The sequence below is a fragment of the Meriones unguiculatus genome, chromosome 1, assembly GCF_030254825.1.
Source record: "Meriones unguiculatus strain TT.TT164.6M chromosome 1, Bangor_MerUng_6.1, whole genome shotgun sequence".
NCBI classification, from domain to species: Eukaryota; Metazoa; Chordata; class Mammalia; order Rodentia; family Muridae; genus Meriones; species Meriones unguiculatus.
In genome coordinates this window covers 41,478,711-41,501,483 of record NC_083349.1, presented here as the reverse complement: position 1 = coordinate 41,501,483, position 22,773 = coordinate 41,478,711, and the positions used below count along the sequence as shown (strand labels likewise).

At 46.0% G+C, this 22,773-nt stretch overlaps 1 protein-coding gene and 1 pseudogene across 1 annotated transcript in view; one reads left to right on the top strand and one right to left on the bottom strand.

Moving 5' to 3' along the window:
• Positions 1-17,243: 17,243 nt before the first annotated feature.
• The window catches only part of Pgm5 (phosphoglucomutase 5), a 159,921-nt gene continuing 154,391 nt past the window's right edge, over positions 17,244-22,773 (top strand). Inside the window, exon 1 of the mRNA XM_021627444.2 lies at positions 17,244-17,591. Within this exon, the coding sequence (XP_021483119.1) occupies positions 17,331-17,591 (261 nt within the window). The 5' untranslated portion in view covers positions 17,244-17,330. The remainder of the gene's footprint in view (positions 17,592-22,773) is intronic.
• On the bottom strand, positions 20,189-21,172 carry LOC110540698 (glyceraldehyde-3-phosphate dehydrogenase-like; annotated as a pseudogene).

Here is a 22,773-nt window from a genome sequence, read left to right as displayed (position 1 = left end):
GTGGGGCTTGGTTTTGATTTATTACCCACATCTGTGTAGAAGGATTAAGACCAGAATGCTCTCTGATAAGTGCTTGAACTATGTTTTTCCTGTTTTGCTAAGAAACCTCCTGTAGTCTGAGACTGAGATAACTCTGTGTGTGTGTGTGTGTGTGTTTTAAACTCTTCTTCTAGGGGACAAAATGATTTTAAGCAGCAACATGTCTTAAAAGAGACTCTTGCTTCAGAGAACTCTGACCTGTCTCCTTTTGGTAAGAACTCCATGGAAAAATAAAAGCCAAAAGGGGGAGAGGAAGAGAGCAGGGTGCAGAGTAAGCAGGGAGAAAAGGGGGAGAAAAGGAGGAGGAGGAAAAGGAAGAGGAGGAAGAGACCAAGAAACAACATCCTTTTCTTCTCAAAGATACCCGTGAAGTCTAGACACAGCAGAAAGGACCCAGTCACAGTCCTGAAAGGGACCCAGCACCCAGTGTCAGATTAATTAAAATGACAGTCTCAGTCCTGAGCTCAAAGGAGGCTGAGTTCAGCATGAGGGCCAGATGGACATAGATGACATCTAAACAAGCAAAACGGCAGCAGTGCACAGCTCAGTCTTAATGCTGAGTGCAGCAGGAAAAGGGAAAGGTGCCATTATGTAATGGAAAGCCCCACGCCCACATAAGCAGCGCTTCTCATTTCTGCAGAGATGTGAGCACATTTAAGGACATACGTGGAGCTTATTGGAGAGGTTGCATATCAGGGTGGGGGAGGGGAGATAGACTAGTGGAAGGCTTTGCACGGATAATAATGTGCAGTAAGGAGTGAGTTTTAAGGAGTGAGGAGCCATTGGCTGCTCCTTTTTATTGAAAACATCTGATTAAATTTCTTTCTAGATACCGTGTGCGATGGGGGAGCACACAAGTGTGGAGGTCGGAGGCCAGCTTGTGGGAGTCATCTCTCTCCCTCCACTATGTGGGTCTTGGGGGTCTAACTCAGGCGGTCGGGCTTGGAGGCAAGCGCCTTTGCCCACTGAACCATCTCACCCATCCCTGGTTCTTCATGCTTCTGTAAACTCGGTCTGGCAGAGCAGCAGAAAAATACTGAGCACACCCTCCCCACGCCACCATGGGTTTTGAGGAAAGCCTCCGGGAAGACCGGGGGGGGGGGGGGGCTTCCTGAGGAAACAGGAGCTGTGGTTGAGTCGAATGTCAGAGCTAGATCCCGGCCTGTGGCAGAGCTCTGAGGACCCAGCGGAAGAAGTGGTGTGTGTGAGGTCATCACAGAAACAGCGCTCACCTGAGAGGGGAGCGAGCCTGTTTCCTCAGCTTTGAGGGCTCCTCTCCAGCTTACTTCTTTATTGTTAACATTTCGCCCCTTGCAATCTTCCATTTTCAGTCTTCACAAGCCCAAATGTTATTTTTATTAATCTGCTCACCTTAATCAATCAATTGATCAATCAATCAATTTAGGCTCAGCCTAAACTCCAGACGCTTACCTGTGACTCCCAGGGGTGGAATCCAGGATCTGGACCTGGAAAGTCCCCAGATGGTTCGAGCCTGCTGCCAAATGAGAGCTCATTCCTCTGGGCCAGGCCTTGATAAACCTGTGCAGAGGAATCAACCGGATCTTGCTTAAGTGCATGGGGAGGGCTGGAGCGATGGCTCAATGGTTAAGGCTATTCTTCCAGAGGACCTGGGCTTGGTTCCCAGCACCCGCATGGTGATTCCCAAGTATTTGTAACTCTAGTTCCAGAGGATCTGATACCCTCCTCCGGCCTCTGAGAGCATTGCACACATGCACATATAAAAACATATAACTAAAATCTAAAAAAAAAAAAAAAAAAAAAGCAAAAGCAGATGGAGTGGGCTGGGTGGGGCCTGGGTGGGGCCTGGGTGGCTGAGTATTATTTTAAGTTTCTGGAATCTGCTACTGTCCTTGTACTTCCAGCCTCAGTTTGGAGACCCTGGCATGTGGGGAACAGGATCTCAGGGTCAGTAGTCCTGTCTTCCTGGTCAGGATTCTTCTGGTTGCCATCTTGCATCGTCAATTACATTTTCTGTCTGGTCCTGGGTTTATCCTACTTCAGGGATGCTGAGAGTCAACGCAGGACAGTTTCCTAAAGTGTGTGCACATACCCCATATAGATAGAGATTTTCATAATTTACTAGTAGCTGTGAGCTTATTGTATTTAGAACAGTGATACTGGCTTCCAGTGCATAGTGCCATAGTGCCAGTTCTTCTAGAAAATGTGTATTTGTGTGTGTTGTATGTATATGATGTGTGTGCTGTATGCATGAGAGTGTATGTGCCTGCCTGCATGTGTGTGTGTTGTATGTAGATGATATATGTGGTACATACATGTGAGTATATGTGTCTGTATGTGTATGTGTGCCTGTGCGAGTACATGCCCTATCTGGAGGCTGAAGGAAGACACTGAGCATCTTTCTCTATGGATCTCTGCCTTATTCCCTTGAGGCAGGATCTCTCACGGAATGGGAAGCTTATAGTTTTGACTAAGCTATCTGGCCAGAAAGCCCCCAGAATCTGCCTGTTACTGCTCCCCCAAATCTGGATTTATAGACAAGTGCAGCCACGCTCAACTTCTTATGTGAGTGCTGGGGATTCCAGCTCACTTTCTTGTGCTTTTGTGACCTGCAGGGCCATTTCCAGAGCCCTAGAAGATGTACTTAAAACATTTCTATTTACTAGTACTATGTGTGTGTACACACAGGAGCATGTGTGTGCAGACGCACACATGCCATAGTGTGCATGAGGAGTTCAGGGGACAACTTTCACAAATAGATCTCTCCTTCCTCCACAGGAGAGTGATGGAATTAGGTCATTGGGTGTGCAAGAGAGTGCTTTAATCCACGGAACCATCTAACGAGCCCAGTTTATGCCTTAAATTTAGAAAATGAAGCCATTTAAAAAATATCATCCAAGAGGGGGTTGGAGAGATGGCTCAGTGGTTAAAAGCACTGCCTGCTCTTTCAGAGGCCCTGAGTTCAATTCCCAGCACCCACAGGAGGGCTCACAGTCATCTATAATGTGATCTGATGCCCCTTTCTGGTATGCATGCGTACGTTCGGATAACATACACATAAAAAAATAAGTATTTTTAAAAACATCAAAGAAACAATACAGCAAAGTCATGAAGCTAGATGAGGATGAGCTAAGTTTTGAAAATGCTGAGAAAGCAGACACAGTGGGCTGTGAGAGCTAAGAGGAGCAGAGGGGAGGGAAGAACCCTTGATTTTGGCTGTCGCTCTCCTACGTTACCTCCCTTACGGGGTAGGCCTTTGGCCACCTTCACGTGCTGCGTTACTGGAGTCATTATTTACCTTAAAACAGGTGTTCCACATGTACTTACTTTTTTTTGCTAGATATTGTTTCAGTCAGACATAATAAAGACAAAAATAAATCATTTCTGTCTACCGCAACAGTAACAACAACAAAGCAGGGGAGCAAGGATATGAAATAAACAAGTGCACTCTTTTAATATTTCTCCACTAGTATGGGAGAAAAGGTCTGTTTGTCAACGTGCTAAGGAAGCAGTCCCAGCCTGACTGACACGTACGAATCAAAGCCAGAAGCAAGCACAAGGGTATCCCAAGCTTGCTGGCCGCTGACAACGGCCCTTCAGCTCAGGCCTACGGTTGATTTCCTCAACTAGCAAAGTCATCATTGTGTGGTGAGATGCCAGGATGCCTCGTGTCGGTGAATGAACTCAGTGAGCTCAGAGGGGAATCACAGATTCTGATGCAAAGTAAGGATTTTTATGATTAGAGTTTTTATTTCTGAAAAAGGTGCAGGAGTGTAGAACAATTTAGACATTGTGCTCCTGGGCCTCGGGCCTTCAACATGCCTCTACTTCCCTGGGCTTCGGTAGTTCCCTCCATCGACTTTTAGGACTGGCAGTCAGCAGGCTCTCTCTACACATGGCATTTTAGTTTCTGTGGCCTTTGAACTTGAGAAGGGGTGTGCTGTGGTTTGGGGAAGCGTCCCAGCAGCCCCCTAAGTTAAAGGCTTGGGCGTCAGCCTGGCCACTGTGAGGCGGCGGAACTCTTAAGGTGTAGGAACTGGTAATGGGAGGTTAGCTCAGTGGGGGCGAGTCCTAGAAGGGGACCAGGAACCCCATGCCTTCTTATGTTTCTGTTTCCCATCCTGAGGTGGACGGCTCTCCTCTGCCACATGCGCCCAACCATGGCAGACTGGCGTAGCAATAAGGCCAACATAGCGTGGGCCGAACCTTCTAGAACCGTGAGCCCAAGTACGCCTTCCCCCATGTTGGTTACGGTGGTGGAGAGCTGCCTGACGTGCGCTGTCTGGTAGGGCAGGTGAGAACGTTGTAGGGTCACGGACAGTGCAGCCAGGCCCTGAAGCCTAAGACCCGCTCCCCTCCGCCGGTCGTGACATAAAACGAACAATAAAACTTTATTCGAACTTAGCAAGAATGTGGGTTCTTCCCTTTGTTTTGAGCTGTACTAAGGGCTCCTCCCTGGGAAAACGAAGCCAGCGTCAGTGTAGGAGGCATTTCAACAAGGAACTGGTCACAGGAAGGGTTTAAACTCCAACCTTCCACATGACCACCGGAAGACTAAGATTTCTGTTGTCAAGTGTGGGGTCCAGAGGTCGAAAGGCGACCGTGATTGCCCGAGCCTTCCCATTTTGGCTGGCTTAGAAGCCGGTGGTCGGACGGTTTACAGGAGTCCTGCCTGAGCAAAGCTGCCATCTGCAGAAGAGAGCAGAGATCTGTTTTACACTAACCTTAAAGGGGCCAAAAAGAAGATGGGGCTGCCAGAGGGGACCGTTGCCCCCTGTGGGAACATTCTGCGGGGAAAGTGTGTGACGCTAAGGGGAACGTTTCTTTGTGCTAGGTTCCTTTTTAGTGGGAAGACTCTGAAAAGAATGAGCCAGGTGCAGTGGTGCAGGCCGGTAATCCCAGCACCCAGGGAGGCAGAGGCAGGTGGATCTCTGTGAGTTTGAGGCCAGCCTGGCCTACAAAGTGAGTCCAGGACAGCCAAGGTCACACAGAGAAATCCTATCTTGAAAAAACAAAACAAAAACAACCAACCAAACAAATGAATGAAAAAGAAGTTAGTTATGAATTAGGGGCAGCTCCTAAAGTATGGGTTTGCTTTGAATTTTGTGGGGAGTCTTGATCACAAAGAAGAACCTTTTCATTTCTTGCTCCAGATATAAGGCAGGATTCCTAGGCTATCGTTTCATATTTCAGGAACCTTGAATGGGAAAATATTACTTTTCTCAACATGGAGTTTCTTTCCATTGTTAAGTAGAGTCTGATCTACTATTTACTTCTAAATATATACTAGAATCTGTGCTCTTCTCAAATGATGACAAGCTACTCACACAGCCTTCCTGTTAATGTCACACTTTCTGCAGATACTGGGGAGAAGAGGGATGGGGTAGCCAGCTGGTTTCTCTTTGCCGACATACAGCTCTGTTGCACTTCTTGGCTCCTGCTGTAAGTGGCGCTGTTGGACCATTTTCTCCACTGGAGCCTCAGGAATGGGAGCGCGTTTGGAGGATGATCCTGAGATTGACAGAACCCACCTTCTTTCTGACAATGCTCTCGTTGTACCCAGTACGGATAGCCGGTGCTCTTTCTGCGCTGCAAGCCCGAGACATCTCTCAGATGCAATAAAAATAAAGACTTCTCAAGATGTAGTGCGGCCTGCTGCGCTGTTGCTCTGTGTGAAGTTGGCGGGTCGGCAGATGCCAGGCAGAAGTGACAGCCTTTAAAAATACAAATGGATAGTGAGGGGGTGATGGTGGCATGGGGAGATCTTCAAATCACAGAATATGGACTGACCACCTACGTATAAAGTAAGCTCCAAGAGGTAGAGTGACATAGTGCAGGGAAACAGAGAGAGGAAGATTTACCTTGGGGAATTATCAGGAGAGGTCAGCATGGGCTGTTACATGCACACTAGCCACTAACTGTTTTTAAATTTGTGTGGGTGCGCAATTCCATGGAGCTGTTCATTTTTTTTCCTTCTGTAGTCAGCAAACTGAGGTATTTTTCTCTTCTCATGGTCTTCCTCTTAAAGTCATCAGCCTCTTGAAAGGCCCGCCCTTTTAAATTTTTATTTATTTATTATTGCTATTACTATTATTATTTTGCCATCCTTTGATTCTGGAATACTAAAGGACAGTTGAACTTCAGGACTCTGGCTCTGGATGGCGCTGGCCACAAAAAATATAGCCTCTCTCAGGAGCTTGCTACTTAGGGAAGGGATGCCCCTCTTGAAGCTGTGACTCCTGCTGCGCATGGTGGCACACGTCTGAGGTTCTAGCCCTTGGGAAGCTAACACAGAATTGAAAGCCTAAGCCATGGTGACACCCTCCCTCAAAATAACACAACACAAAACTAACCCAAGTGTGACCCTTTTTTTTTTTTTAATTTTGCACTGCTTATTGCAAAGCAGTAGGCGACCTTGGGCTTGGCGTTACTGTCTTTCGTAGAGGAGTGAGCTGAGGGGACAATGTAATTGACAAACTTGCTTCCTTCACCCATGGTGCCAGCATCCAACATCCTGTGGCACAAGTCACAGGACTGAAGGCATATTTGAACCATCATCTTTTCAGAAGGAAGATGCGATAGCTTTTGTGTGGAGCGATCTGGAAGGGGCCCCTGTACTCTGTGGTTTCCTTCCATTATGTGTTTGGGGAGATAACTTGAACTTTTTAAATCAGGAGATTCAGTAATTAGAGCCTCCCTTCTCCATAGAAGAGAAAGGTATTTGCAGCTGTTTCAGGGAATGATAGGGAATGTGGCTCTCCCTGCATGCAACCTCTGGGTTGCATACAGAACAGAGCAAGCATGAGATTCTTGGTTTTAGGAAGACCTGGAGGTTCATTAACTATTAGGATGCGGGTGTGGGGTTTCTGAAAGCTAAACTGAAGTAGCTCTGGTAGCAAGGCCTCCCGGCTCCTCGCCTTCTGTCCCCGGATCGTCTTCTCTGGAAAACCAGATTTTGGCAAAAGAGTTGTTAGTGTGCAGCTGAAATCTTTAGGGAACAATGGGAAACCAGGGGGTAGGAGACGGTGCGTCATGCACTTCAACACTATTAAGAGGCGGCGGGCTTCATAATTGTAAGCCAAGACAGACAAAAATCCTCACGTACAATGAGGATTACGTTATCTAACATTACCTTCTCTTGTTAGATAGCCGAGGGTTGGCCCGGACACACATTTCCTCCACTGGCGACAGATTTTGCTGGCTGTGTATGTGATATCCAAATCATTACCCAAGTGTTTGTCTCAGGAACTGGTACTGACTACTGTACTGAGCTAACTACCCTTTCCAAGGTAAGGCCTCACCTCGGCTTGCCCACCATTCTGGTTTTTTTGGGGTTTTTTTTGTTTGTTTGTTTTTGTTTTTGTTTTTTTTTTTAGTATAAATATACCGTTGGCTTTCCAGATGGGCTTCAGGGAATTGACAGAGCATGTTTAGATATCGGCACAGTTTGGTTTGTAGTCCCTGAGTGAGCTATATACAAGTTTCCGCCCTTCTAGGCTCCTCTTACCTCTGGGATGTTTATGTCAAACAGCTGAATACCACTATAGTAAAAGTTTTGTATATTTTGTAGCGTAATTTTACTGACTGATTTGATCCATTCTAACTCTCTCTCTTTCTTTCTTTGTGTGTGTGTGTGTGTGTATAGAGTTTTTAAAGTTGTGTGTGTGTGTGTGTGTTTTCTGTATGTAACAAAACCATACTATCACTGGGGCTGGAGAAATAGCTCAGAGAACACTGGCTGCTCTTCTAGAGAACCCTGGTTCAATTCCTAGCATCCACATGGTGGTTCACAACTCTTTTTAAATTAATTAATTAACTAATTAATTAATTACAATTTATTCACTTTATATCCCCTCTGCAGCCCCCTCCCAGTCTCACCCACCCTCCCCCTTCTCTCCCACTATGCCCTTTCCCTAGTCCCCTGATAGGGGAGGACCTCCTCCCCTTCTGTCTGACCCTACCTATCTTATTAGGTCTCATCAGGGTTGGCTGCATCATCTTCCTCTGTGGCCTGCTAAGGCTGCATCCCCTCTCCCCCAGGGGATGTGATCAAAGAGCAGCCACTGAGTTCACGTCAGAGACAACTCCTACTCCCTTTATATTGGGGAGCCCACTTGGAAACCGAGCAGCCTATGGGCTTCCTCTGAACAGGGAGTCTAGGTCCTCTCCATGCATGGTCCTTGGTTGGAGTATTGGTCTCTGCAGCCCCCCCCCTCCAGTCCAAGTATTTTGGCTCTGTTGCTCTCCTTGTGGAATTTCTGTCCCCTCCAGGTCTTCCTATCTCTTCCATAAGGATTCTGGCACCATTTAATAAGGACATTTGCTCAACTATGTTCATAGAAGCTTTATTTGTAATAGCCAGAATCTGGAAACAAGCTAGATGTCCCTCAGTGGAGGAATGGATACAGAAAATGTGGTACATTTACACAATGGGATACTACTCAGCAATTAAAAAAAAAAAAAAAGAAAATCATGAAACTTGCAGGCAAGTGGTGGGAACTAGAAAAGGTCATCCTGAGTGAGGTAACTCAGAAGCAGAAAGACACATGGTATATACTCACTTATAAGTGGTCATTAGCCATATAATATAGGATAAACATACCAAAATCTATAGTCCTAAAGAAGCTAAACAGCAAGGAAGGCCCTAGGGAAGTTGCTTAATCCACATTCAGAAGGACAAACAGGATAGACATTGGAAGTAGAAGACAAGGAATAGTACAGGAGTCTTCTACAGAGGACCTCTGAAAGATACCAGGGTATTGAAGGAGGTACTGAGACTCATAGCCAAACTTTGGGCAGAGTGCGGAATCCCAACACTCTTTAAGGAGAGAATAGTCCTAGAAGTTAGGATGCCCTCTTCTGGCTTCCTGGGGCACTGCAGAAATGTGGCGCACAAATGTACATGCAAGGAAAACACTCGTAAAACAGCTATAGAATAAATAAACAAAACCGACCAACCACAACAATGAAACAGCTATGCCATGAGCAGAGACCATTTTCCTTCTTCTGCTCAAGTTGCTATTGAACCCTCCAGTATTGTGTTGAGTAAACGTGGTAAGAGCAGGCCTACTCTTCTTAATTCAAGAAAAGGAAAAACTTCCAATTCTCCACCATTGAACATGCTGTTCCCTATGCGGTTTTCATACATGTTTTTATATCTTTTCTGAGGTGTATTTCTTTTATGCTTAATCTGTTGAGAGTTTTCGTTATACAGGGATACTTGTTTCGCCTACATCAAAGTGATCGTATGGTTTTCATCTTTCAGTTTGTTCATGTGCTGTGCCAAGTTCATTGCTTTGTATATGTTGAGCCGTCCTTGCATTCCAGGGATAAGTCCCTCTGGATTGTAGGGATTCTTTTCATGTGTCGTTGAACTTGGCTTGTGAGTATTTGGTTAGGAATTTTTTTTCATCTGTGTTTATCAGTAATATTGTCCTGTCATTTTCATTTCTTGTGAGTGTCCTCATTTGGCCTTGGTGTCAGGGTAATGCTGCCCTTAGTTTTAGAAGTCTGAGAAGGATTGCTTTAAATGTTTGGTGGAATTTAACTATGGAACTAGCAGGTCCTGGTATTTTCTTAGATGGGAAACAGTTTGTTACTGAACCAATCTCCCCAGCCATTATTGGTCTATTCAGGCATTTTATTTCCTAACAATTAAGTCTTAATAAAATTTTAAAAAGATTAAAATTTTTTTTGTGTGTATGGGTGTTTTGCCTGCACGCCAACACGTATGTGCACGGCATACATGCACTGCTCCAGGAGGCCAGGAGAGGGTCTCAGACCCCTTGGAACTTGAGCTACGGATTATTGTGAGCCTCCTTGTGGGTGCTGGGAATCAAACCCTGCTCCTCTGGAAGAGCAGCCAGTGCTCTTAGCTGCCGAGTCATCTCTCCAGTACTGTTGGTTTTATGAATCTAGGTGTGTATACTCTTTTCTGTTATTAAGATATGTGTGTGTGCATGTGTGCGCTTCTATGCTTTCAGTGGGTCTGATGAACACGGTAGGATAACAAACTTAAACCAGGCTACACCGTCACCTAAAAATGAAATAGCATCGTGACTGTTGAGTCACCCCCATGCCTCTTCTTGGGCCATGACTCCTCTTCCCAGCAGGGCACCACGATTTGGACTTGAATGCTCACTGCATCATGGCAACCTTGGTAGTCACACTCTTGCTACACTCTCTGTGACTGCCACTTACACGCACACATGTGCTTGCGAAGCTATACGGAGTATTCCTTTGTGTGTTTCTGCATTTTTACGTAAGTGGTCCCACATGCCACTTTACAAACCAGTAAAGAATTTTTCTGTTCTTTTGGAAAATTAAAGGAACCAGGACCATGGAATAATGAGCATTAACTAGGGTTCTTTTGATTAAAAACAACAGAAAGTAACTCTGCTGCTTTAAACCACAGAGGGATTCAATGAGCACTAGGAAGGGCAGCCAAGTCCCACTCTGTGGACACGAGCAACGGGTAGCTGAGATTCAGTCTTCTCGTTCTCATCGTTGGTGTGGATAAACTTCCAAGCTTCTGCAGGTTTGGATCCTAGTCTTTAAATTCCCGAGGCAGTGAGAAAATTCAGTTAAGCCAGGAATTCTTCCCTGAGTCATCTGCCCCCTCCCCAGATGGTCAGGAATGTAGGGTGATGTGGTAGGGTCACCTTAATCAGAGCTATTCTCCAGCGAACTCGGGATATTGCAGAGGAAGGCCTGTGAGCTGGGCACCTCAGCAGGTGGTGACTATATGGGAACAGAGAAGAACTCGAGATAAGAAGGAAAACATTGTTTTTTCTTTTTTGCAAAACAAGGGGAAAATGTTACTATTTGTGAGTCTTTGCCTGGCATTTCAATTTATTTGGGTTTCTGAATTTTGAGAAAAATCAGTTGAGACATGAAGAAAATGATTCTTTGTTTAGTAATATGACCCCTTACTGTTTGTGAGAATCAAGAATAACTCAATAGCCAATATAGAGGATGTTCTTGATTAGAGGACATTCATTGACTCAGGGTCACAGACAGGTGGGGTTGAAGGTCAAGGTCTGCATTGCTGGAAATCAGAATCATAGAAGAGACCTCCATAGCAGTGACTGACTAGTCCCTGAGATCAGAATCAGGGCTCATCCCTGCCCACTGAGGACATGGGCAAAGGAATTACCAGCCATGGTCACAAAGCTAGCCTGACTCTTCTCCTAAGCAAACCAGATACATTTAGTTAAAGAAAGTGAAGCTGCTATCTTCAGTCTGGGGAAAGGGGAGTGCTCTTGGGTCAGGAGTATCGTTCCATGGTAGGGTTTGCCTGGCAAAGCTTATTTGAGCCCCTGGGTATGATCTCTTGTTCAGATAGGGGTTGGGCTGTGGGGCAGGAAACTGATTTTACACAGATCCCCTAAATACATAGTACATACACACACACACACACACACACACACACACACACACACACGTAAGGTTTTAGATTTTTCCCTTCTTTTCTCCCATTCTGCCCACCCTGCTTCTCTGGCTTCGGGGAAGCCAGGACGTATTTGGCCTACAGTAGTTCTATATTCCTATTGAGTCACTGTCCACTTCTGTGCGCACAGGGAGTGCTAAAAACATGCTGCTGACGCATTGACTCTGAGAGCAGAGAAATGCCAAAAGTACAGGACAAGACGAGGCAGAAAAAGCAAGTGTCACCGGGCAGTTCTCCACAGAGGCCCACATTCCTTTTCTAGCCTGCCTGAACACTTTCTGGTGGCGGGGGAGGGGGAGCAGTAAGCATATTCTTCAAGCAACATTTGAAATACTACCTTCTGCTTCTTTCCCCCAACAAAGAAAAGAGCCCAGAGAGGATTCCAGTGGAACTCGATATCTTCCTGAAGTCCTTCACAATGAGGTCACAGCATGACAAGAAATACAAAATGGAGCTTCATACATGTACCTTACAGATGTTGGCACACCTGTCTCAGCGTCCTGCATTCCTGGCTTTATTTCTCCATCCACAACTACCCACATGGCCTTGAATAAGCCTCACGTTCAGTTTTTGTATCTTTCGAGTGCACACAATGCTTCCAACCTCTTAGGTCTTGTGGTCTTATTTAAATAGTTGGGTACAGTGCCTGGCTTGCTGTCCTTACCATTATAAAATAAGATTGATTGCTATTGTGATCATTAGCATTACTCAGACATTATTACCAAAGCAATAGCGATGAACTGAGCTCTTCCATTGCTAGAATAATGATCCTTACTCTTGTGTCAAAGAGTACTGATTTTTTTTTTTTTTTTTTTTTTTTTTTTGCAGAGACTAAGCTAACCTTTTAGCCTGATACAAGTACAGTAACATAAATTAGGGAATTAGTGCTAATGATGAAAAAGCATTCTTCCTGACCCGTACATGCTCTGAAATAAGTTGGCATAAAGAGCCACCTGCCCAAAGTATAAAGAAAACTTTGGGGTTAAGCAAGTCGGCTCGGCAGGTAAAGATGTTTGCTGCCCAGCCCAGCAAGTTCAATCCCAGAACACACATGGTAGAAGGGATTAGATTTCTGGGAAATTGTCCTCTGACCTCCACAGGTGTAAAGTGACATCTGTGTGAATATAATACACACAGCACAAGAAATAGGCACGTGCAAAAAAAAAAAAAAAAAAAAAAAGATCCAGCTCCCTAGCAATTTGTTTTTGATGGTGGCCACAGGATACCTAGACTGTTTACATCTATCCATAAGTCTTTGGAGGCCAGCACTAGAAGTTAATGAGGAAAATTAACACAGGTGTTGATTTCCCACTCCTGTCTGCACTTGGCCCAATGTGAAAAACATTTAGTGATCATTAATTACTGAGTTTCAGAAATTATGGATTTTGGAAAGTAAATGATTTCATTTAAATTCAATTATTCATAAAGAGATGGGACTTTCATCCCACCAAGGACACGGATTGATTTCCCAGTGTCCTGCATAGAAACATCAAAGACACAGAGTAAGAGTAATTTAACATTTCAGAAATGGTCTCATCAAAGCTCTTCATACACAAAATAATTCATGTTTAATCTAATGGAATCCATTCTTTTTCCAGCTGTTTCCCTGGGCTTCCAAAGACTTGGGATTTCGATTGACAGTGTTGTTCTTTTCTCTGAAATCAGAAAGTGAAAGTTGTTTTCTAGAAAAGTGGTTACTTTTTATTTGAGACTGATTTTTACAGTCACCTGTAGGACATTCTTAACCAACAGCAATGAAATGCTTGGTGTATCCCAGATCCCCTCAGCACAGGTTGCTTAGTCCTTAGTGAAAATGGCTCAGGCCTCACAAGGCTTGTTATTTCTGTCACCATCTGTCCAGCAGAAGATTCTTATCCCTTTGGTTTCCAACAGACCTTCACCAGTGGGGCCTGGGGATGGAGAAAGACTTTCTGAGAATTCTTGGGAATTCCTGAATTCATCTGTTATTCTATGTTTTTTGTAATACTTGTTTTTGAAAGTAATAAATGATCAAAATAATAGAAATCAGCTTTCCTGTAAGAGTGATATATATATATCAAATATATATATATATATGCATATATATATATTATGTATATCTTGGTGTTTTTTGTTGTTATTGTCATTGTTTTGTTTAAAAAGATAAAACAAATGTATAACTCACTGTATTATTATCATATCCAGTACTTCAAGTACATCAGTACAAGGTTTATAAAATCTAATCACTGGAAAAAGATCTCTATGTGATCCACATATACGACCACAGAAAGCATGAAAGAAATGAAACATTTGTGCAAAATAAGTGTTGAATGAACATTAAAGCATGTCAGGGGCCTGGGGAGATGGTTCAGTGGCTAAGAACACCAGCTGCTCTTTGAGAGGACCTGGGTTTGAGTCCCAGCACCCACATAGCAGCTCACAACCATCCGTAACTACAGTCCCAGGGATCGAATGCCTTTTGGTGTCTGCTGGCATCAGGCACACAAGTAGTATACAGACACACATGGAGGCAAACCACCCACACGTTTAAAAAAGTTTTAATTTTTTTTTTTTTTTTTGAGTCAGGCTTTCTTTGTGTAGCCCTGGCTCTCCTGGAACTAGTTCTGTAGAACAGGCTTGTCTTGAACTCAGAGATCCACCTGCCTCTGCCTCTCCAGTGCTGGGATTAAAGGTGCGGGCCACTGAGGCCTGGCTTCTGTGTACTCCCTGATGTTGACTTTGTTTTTAGAAGGCAGTCACTCTTAGTAGCCAAAAGGGTCATGGACACACAACGACAGCTATCACCAAGGAGTGAACCCCTGCCTCTTGATCCTCCTGCCTCTGTCTGGGATTACAAGCATGCAGAGCCACACTTCTTTGTTTAACCTGGCAGCTTTACATGCTATGCTGCCCTTCCTATAATCCGACAAGTTCCTAATTGGAATAGAGATAAGACTAACATTTTAATGGTTCAAAATAGAAAAAAAGGAAAAGAAAAAGAAATCAGAATGATGTAATTGGAAGGGATCCAGAGATGTAAAGTATCCCACAGAATATGCTTTGATCTGTTCGTTGGTGTTTTGGAAAAGGACCGAATGGTTAAGCAAAGGTTGGAAATGCCAGACTGAAGTTAAAGCAGATTCTTTTTTTCTTTCTAGTTTTAAAATTTTTCTTAATTACAGTTTATTCACTTTGTATCCCAGCTGTAGCCCCTCCCCCACCTCCTCCCAATCCCACCCTCTCTCCCTCTTCTTCTCCTATGCCCCTCCCCCAGTCCAATGATAGGGGAGGTCCTCCTCCCCTTCCATCTGACCCTAGCCTATCAGGTCTCATCAGGACTGGCTTCATTGTCTTCCTCTGTGGACTCCCCTCAGGTGGAGGTGATCAAAGAGCCAGCCCATGAGTTCATGTCAGAGAGGGTCCCTGTTTCTATTACTGGGGAACCCTCTTGGACACTGAGCTGCCATGGGCTACTTCTGTGCAGGGGTTCTAGGTTATCTCCATGCATGGTCCTTGGTTGGAGTATCAGTCTCAGAAAAGACCCCTGTGCCCAGATTTTTTGGTTCTGTTGCTCTCCTTTGTGGAGCTCCTGTCCCCTCCAGGTCTTTCTATCTCCCCCTTCTTTCATAAGATTCCCTGCACTCTGCCCAAAGTTTGGCTTCTTTACTGCAGAGGCTCTAATGCCTTCAGTGCACTCACATGCTGTGGACCTATGAGAAGGGATGGGGATGAAGGCTTTCAACATTATGTTACCCCAGGTTCTCACTGGGGCAATGCAGAGCTTACTGAGTTAGTGTATGCTCTGTGTAAAGGTGGTGGCTGGCGCTGTCTTGACAGCAAGGAGATACTGAGGAAGCAAGGCGACACCAGGTGCTCCTGTTTCACACCAAGACTTCTGTGTGGTGCTAATCTCTTGGGACTCAGGGAAGGCTGAGAGGCAGCTCTAGGCCAGAGATCCTCCCATTCCTGTGACTCACCTTGCAGAGAAGCTCTGAGCTCAGCATAGGAGCAACCGTGCCTGGAGACTAGGATCAGGTTTTATCTCTGCCTACCTAGGATAGGACATGGGAGGATGTGTCACCAGCTGTGATCACAAAACTAACCTGGCTCCCTTTTCCTCCCATGTGGTGCGGTGGTTCTTAGAAAACACATTAGTTCCATGTTGCTGAGGCTGTCTATGCCTTGACCTCTGTCTCTCCACCCATTCTAGAACAGGCTCCTTTCCTCACTGCTTAGGAAGGGGAGAGGAGGCCTTTGCAGGTTTCAGTTGATGGCTCCATCGGTTCCTCCATCATAGTTCAGGGATACTAACGAAGAGAATAGACAATAGGAAAATTTGGGCTGTCTGCAAGCCCCCCCCCCCCCCCCGCAGTTCTCCTGACTTCACAAAAGGTTCTTTTTCCCTCATCCAAAAGATGGGCCAGTGTAAATGTCATTCCTTTTCTTTTTGATTATCTCTGAAGGGGAGGGGAGTGGGGTAGATAGAAAGCCTGTAGCTCGTGTGAGAATTGCTACTTAGTTATGCCACTGTAGCCAAATGGTACAGAGCCCTGCAACAAAGTCGGCTGTTCTCCCAGAACGGAGATAATCTTTTGGAGAGGAGAGCCGAAGCTCAGGCTGGTCTCCACCTCCCATGTTCTGCAATTACGGCTCTACTGCTTCTCGAAGCTTCGAAGCTTCGTCTTCTTCTCCTTTGGATTCCCTTTCCTGATTTTGGATTTGAGGTGGATTTTATGCAAAGAAGGTAGAAAATCTCTAGTTCCTGCAGAAGGAAATGATTCTGGCAAAAGGGCCCAGCACAGTAGGAGGCACCTCATTTTTGCTTCAGCTGGCTTTGTTCACTCATTCCTGGGAGACGGTAAATGGTGTTTTATCCAGAGACGAGCTCAGTAGGGTGGACAGATGCAGTGTGAAGGCAGCCGTCTTCTAAGCAGATGTTTAAGAGGGACAAGCAGGACTAGAATAAGAAAATACGTGTCTGTTGTAATTACAACAATAGTGAAGAACAAAACAAGACCCAAACTCCCCATCCCGAAATATGCTATGAAAGTGAATCCTGGGGTAGGTCCTGGGGACTGAAGGGGCTGACAGGGTGTGATTCCCCGCAACAAATGTTCCTGCAGAACACACACACACGGTGCCCAGCGGACACACACACACACACACACACACGGTGCCCAGCGGACACACACACACACACACACACACACACACACACACACACACGGTGCCCAGCGGACACACACACACACACACACACACACACACACACACACACGGTGCCCAGCCTCCAGTTTCACCTCTGGCAGAGCCAGAGCCTAACAATTCTCAGCTCTCCTTTCCAGGGTTATTTTTGGCTAGGGCTGTTCTCTGATGGCAAAGGGTTCCAGCCCCCTCCCACCTCCCTCTCTGTCCTTACTAGGGAGAGAAACTTGTGCTCAGGCTAAGCTGATTCTCGGGGTGCGGGGAGAGGGCTGCGGGCTAGGCCCTGGGCTAGCTCAGGCTAGGCTATCTTCTAGCAGAGAGTGTGCCTCCGGAGCAGCTGGAAGCGCTGGAACCGAAGGTGTGGCTGAGGGACGCGGTAGCTGGCCCCGGAGCCCGGCTTTGGGACACTTGGAAAGTCAGGCCAGCTGAGGAAAGAAATTGAGGACAGCTGGGTGATCCTCCGTAAAGGCGCTGGGCCCCCGCAGACAACTTTATCTGAAGGTGGAGGCAGACTCCATTCCGGGACATTGAGGGGACAGGCTGAGAGCGGCGGCGAGAGGGTGGGGAGGGGCGGGGAGGGCGCGAGGCGGAGCCGGGAGCGAGGCCAGACCGCGGGGGCCCGGGAGGACGGCAGATCCCCGAGGCTCCCGCAGCCGCGGCAGGACCGGCCGGCGGCGCGATGGAGGGGAGCCCCATCCCGGTGCTGACGGTGCCCACGGCGCCCTACGAGGACCAGCGGCCGGCCGGGGGAGGCGGGCTGCGGCGGCCCACCGGGCTCTTCGAGGGCCAGCGCAATTACCTGCCCAACTTCATCCAGAGCGTGCTGTCGTCCATCGACCTGCGCGACCGCCAGGGCTGCACCATGGTGGTGGGCAGCGACGGCAGGTACTTCAGCAGGACGGCCACCGAGATCGTGGTGCAAATGGCTGCGGCCAACGGGGTGAGTGACGTTCACGCCCGGCTGGCGGGTTCCCACGCCCGGACCACCTCCCCTGTGCTCTTCCCGGCTTCCCACACCGGCACAATGGCAGCCGCTAGGTGTACTGGGACCCTGGCCTCGAAGGGGCTGCTCTGCTCAAAGAAGGGTCTGGAACCTTCTCCCGCACCTGTTCCGCTTTCTCCTGCGTTTCCTCCCTCATCCGTTTTCCACTCCATCGCAGCTTCGGGTTCCCCATATTCTCCTAACCCACCTCCCTACACAGACTTTTATCGAGTCTGCCAACATGATCATCCATCCTGGTTTTCTTTTATCATCATGCTATTCTTCTTCTTCTTCTTCTTCTTCTTCTTCTTCTTCTTCTTCTTCTTCTTCTTCTTCTTCTTCTTCTTTTTCTTTTTCTTCCTCCCCCTCCTCCTCCTCTTCCTCCTCCTTCTTCTTTTTTTGCCATAAACCTCTCTCTTTCCAAATCTTAGCTCTCAAATGAACTGCGTGCGCTCACCAGTATGGAACCACGGCTCTATTTGGCAAGAGTGGACCCCGAGGGCTCGCTCTAGCTCAGCGGTCCTTTAGTATTACTTGGATTGGGACAGGGATGGGTTGGATGGTTTTGCAGGCTGGGCTTTCAGTTCCCAGGAGGCCTGTCTCCAAAGGATATAAGTGAAACTTGCTGTAGCAATCTTAAGGCGCGATCCCTAACTTCCCTCCAAGATGCCTTTGGCATTTGGCAAGCCAGGCCTCTTCTCATCTTCACCTTCGTTTCCTTTTTCTTTTCCCAAGACCTCTGTAGTTTTCCTCTGCAATCTGATTTCTTTCTTTCTGTCTGCTCCCTCTTCCTTATCCTACAGACAGAAACGCCTTCCAGTACTAACCCACTCGGCTCTTCCCACTTCGTCCCCTTTTAGCCCCAAATCCAAACACTAATTCTTGTGACTAGGAGACTTTAGGAGGTCTAGGAATTACCTGTAAGAAACAATGGTTTTAAAAAGTTTTTTTGAGCCTGGCTAACGTGACCAGATTCACACCCATGAAACTTTCTCTTGAGTGAAATCTCTTGCGGATGTACAGATGTAAACATCTTTAAAAGTGAAACCTGCCGCGCGGATCTGGCCAGCCCACCCCTCTGTCCATGCTCTCATTTCTTTTCAGTGTTTTTTCCTTAGGGCTATCCATGCTTCGCGTTTCCTACTGTGGTTTTTCTTTTCTCAGCGTTTTAGGAATGGAATTGGGGAAAAGGTGTTTTGTGAGGGTTTTGTTGTTGTTGCTTTTTTTTTTTTTAATTTTTAATATCCAAAAACAAGCAGGGGAAGTGGGAACAGGGGTGTTAGAGTGGATTCCAGACTGGCATTTATCTTTGGCTCTTCACCTGGGATTGATGAATGTTTGCTGGAGAGCCTGGAGTTGGTGAGAGGTTGACAAATGCTCTTTCCCTCTTGCCTGACAAAGCTATTCCTGGGAATGATGGAGGATAGTGAGTCCTGGGCGGGCTAGAACAGCATTCACCCTCCTCCACACTCTAGTTTGTTAGGGAGTGAGAGGGACATAGCCTGTCCAGTATTTATTGTGGGTCAGAATCTTTGCTGAAGATAGTTGTTGGTTTGTGTTTTAAGTTGTATGGACCAATCTCCTCTTCAATTTTTTTTTTTTCTTAATTTCTGGGAGGCTTGTTCTGAAGTAAAAAGTCAGGTGGTTGGCTCTAGGAGAAATGTTTGGCAGGACTAGAAAATAATGAGCAATTTTAGTCTTTCCGTGATCGAAGATGGGTGAGACAGCTATGCTGGACATAGGCCCCTGCACATATATAGCTGATGGGCAGTTTAATCTTCATGTAGGTTCTTTAGAGCATGGGCTGTCTCTGACATGGACTTTGTTGCCTGCTTTTCAATCACTTCCCCCTGGCAGGGCTGCCTTGCTTGGCCTCAGTGGACGAGGATCTGTTCAAGTCCAGACTTGACGTGCTGGGGTAGGTTGTTGGTGGTGGGGGATCCCCTTTTTGAGGAGTAGCGAAGGGGGGGGTAGGGGAAAGAGGGAGGGACCAGGAGGAGAGAAGGGAGGGGCTGCAATCAGGATGTAAAGCAAATAAATAAGAATAATAAAAAGGAGTTAGTTAAAAAAACAAACAAAAAAAAAAACAACAACCAAAAAAATGGATGGGAACTCACTTGCCTTCTAACCTGCAGGCTTCATGAGGCTGAGGGATGATCGACCTGGGTTTCTAAAGCCCTTAAAACAGACTTCTGACTGGACAGTCATAGAATATACAAATGACCAAAACTAGGCTTATTCTCTCTGAACTGGAAAATCTGACTATCAAGTGGCCTGTGGTCCTTTGAATAAGAATAGCTCCCTAGGCTCATTTAGTCATCAGATCGTAGAACTTTTTTTTTTTTTTTTTTTTTCCTCTGGGTGCAGTGAGCTTTTTGATGGTATTAAAGAGAGTTGGGCTCCCTGGGCCCCTCCTACTATTCTGGGGATCTGGGATGGAAACTGTGAGGGAGATTCTCAGTGTCAGGGGCTGAGTTGGGACAGGAACTCCTCAGCAGCTGAGGGCCTCTCTCTGGCTCTCCTGTCCTTGCTGGGGTGCGTGGTTCAAGGGCTTCTTACTCCTTGGAGGCCATGTAGCCCATGAGGGCCACCACCCTGTTGCTGTAGCTGAGTTCATTGTCACACCAGGACATGAGCTCTACAAAGTTGTCATTGAGGGCAACGCTAGCCCCAGCATCAAAGGTAGAAGAGTGGGAGTCACTGTTGAAGTCTCAGGAGATGACCTGTCCTCAGTGTAGCCCAGGATGCCTGTTAGCCCTCGGATGCCTGCTTCACCACCTTCTTGATGTCATCATACTTGGCAGGTTTCTCCAGTTGGCATGTCAGATCCACAACAGACACATTGGGGGTAGGAACACCGAAGTCCATGCCAGTGAGCTTCTCATTCAGCTCTGGGATGACCTTGCCCACAGCCTTGGCAGCACCAGTAGATGCAGAGATGATGTTCTGGGCAGCCCCATGGCCACAGCTTTCCAGAGGGGCCATCCACAGTCTTCTGGGTAGCAGTGATGGCATGGACCGTGGTCATGAGTCCTTTCACGATGCCAAAGTTGTCATGGATGACCCTGGCCAGGGGGAGGGGCTAAACAGTTGGTGGTACAGGAAGCATTGCTGACAATCTTGAGTGAGTTGTCACACTTCTCCTGGTTCACACCCATCACAAACATGGGGGCATTGGCAGAAGGGTCAGAGAGGATAACTCTTTTGGTCCTACCCTTCAAGTGGGCCCCAGCCTTCTCCATGCTGGTGAAGACACCAGTAGACTCCACAACGTAGTTGACACCATTGTCGCCCCATTGGATGTTAGTGGGATCTCGCTCCTGGAAGATGGTGGTGGGCTTGCGTTGATGACAGGCTTCCCGTTCTCAGCCCTGACTGTGCCATTGAACTTGCCATGGGTAGAGTCGTACTGGAACATGTAGACCATGTAATTGAGGTTGATGAAGGGGTCATTGATGGCAACAATCTCCACTTTCCAGAGACGCAGGCTGGCATCCAATACAACCAAATCCATTCACTCTGGCCTTCACCATCGTGTCTAAGGGATGAGATGTGCTGAAGAGATGTGGCTGTCTCTGGCACAGGGAGGAGCAAAGTGCCAAAAAGTGGAACTTTTAAAAAAGATTAGGAGGTGTGGCCTTGTTGGAGAAAGTATGTCATGGGGTAGGGGGAGGGGCTTTGAGGTTTCAAAAACCTATGCTGGGCCCAGTCTCTCTCACCCTGTTGCCTGTGGCTCAGTATGTAAAATTCTCACTACTTCTCCAGTACTATGTCTGCCTTTGTACCTCCTTGCTCCATGCCGTGATGATAATGGACTAGGCCTCTGAAACTGTAAGCAAGTTTCCAATTCAGTTCTTCTTCTTCTTTTTTTTTTTTTAAACAAGAATTGCTGTGGTTATGTCTCTTCACAGCAATAGAACATTGACTAAGACAGTTCATTTTACAAGGAAATTTTCTGAGAAAAGCTGTATATGATATCTGTAAATAAAATTTGTGAAGGAAATCAGAATTATAACATTTCTAAATTATGAACATATTACATATATCTTACTAGTTTATCAAACTTCAAATTGACATATTTCACACGAGTAACTGGTATGATTCGGGATTTGAACATTTCTAGGATAAAATTGTGAGTATGGGGCCAGAAAGATGGCTCAGCAGGTAACGTTCTTGTCTTTATGTCTGATGATCTGATTCCTGGCACCCATGTGGCAGGAGAGAAATGACTCTGGCAAATTGTCCTCTGACCTCTACATGTGCATTGTGATGTATGTATTCAGGCATGTGTGTGTGCACATACATACATACACAACAAATGTGAAAAATTAAAAATTATGGTTGGGATTGTGCATGCTTGCACTCTCATAACACACATACACATATGTACCTAAAAACAAATACAATAAAAATTATGAAAATTTCTGGTTTTCAGAAAAGTCGAAATAGGATTGATTGACGGCCTAAGCCTTGACTCTAAACATTTTGTAATGTTCGAGCTATTCTTTTTGCATTAAATGGTTTAAATTTTCTTAAGAAAAATATCATTTATCCATAAATTCTTCAGTATGGCAATGTGAATAAATAAGGATCTTTCCCCTACATAGTTATAACTCTACATTTGTGTTCACTCAGTTGTTTTGACATTCTTTTATGGGTGATTTACTCAAGCAAAATTATCCAAATCAAGAAATAAACACTGCAGCTGGTAATTTAGGTCAATTTTTAACCTATACAATACTCTCTGGCCTGCCCTTTTGTCTGTGAATCTGTCTATAAAACTGACTTGTCAAAGAGTCAGGCCAGTTGGCTTGTAAAATGTCTCTTCTGGACTCTTCAGATTTCTCTTTATGGTACCATTGACTTTTCATTTCACCCTTTTCTTGTTGCCTGAAAATTAGTTCCGAAGACTTGTCTTATTCCATTTGGGTTACTGTAACAACATGCCATGAGCTGGCTAGCTTATGTAAAATAGAAACTCATTTCAAAGTAGTTCTAGAGACTACAAGTCCAAGGTCCAGGCTCTGGTTATTTTGGTGTCTGACAAGGGCCCATTTCATGGCTAGCAGAATGGTGCTTTCTTACTGTGGCTTCACCTTGTGGGAAGGCCTAGCAAATTCTTGAGGACTCTGCATTCCAA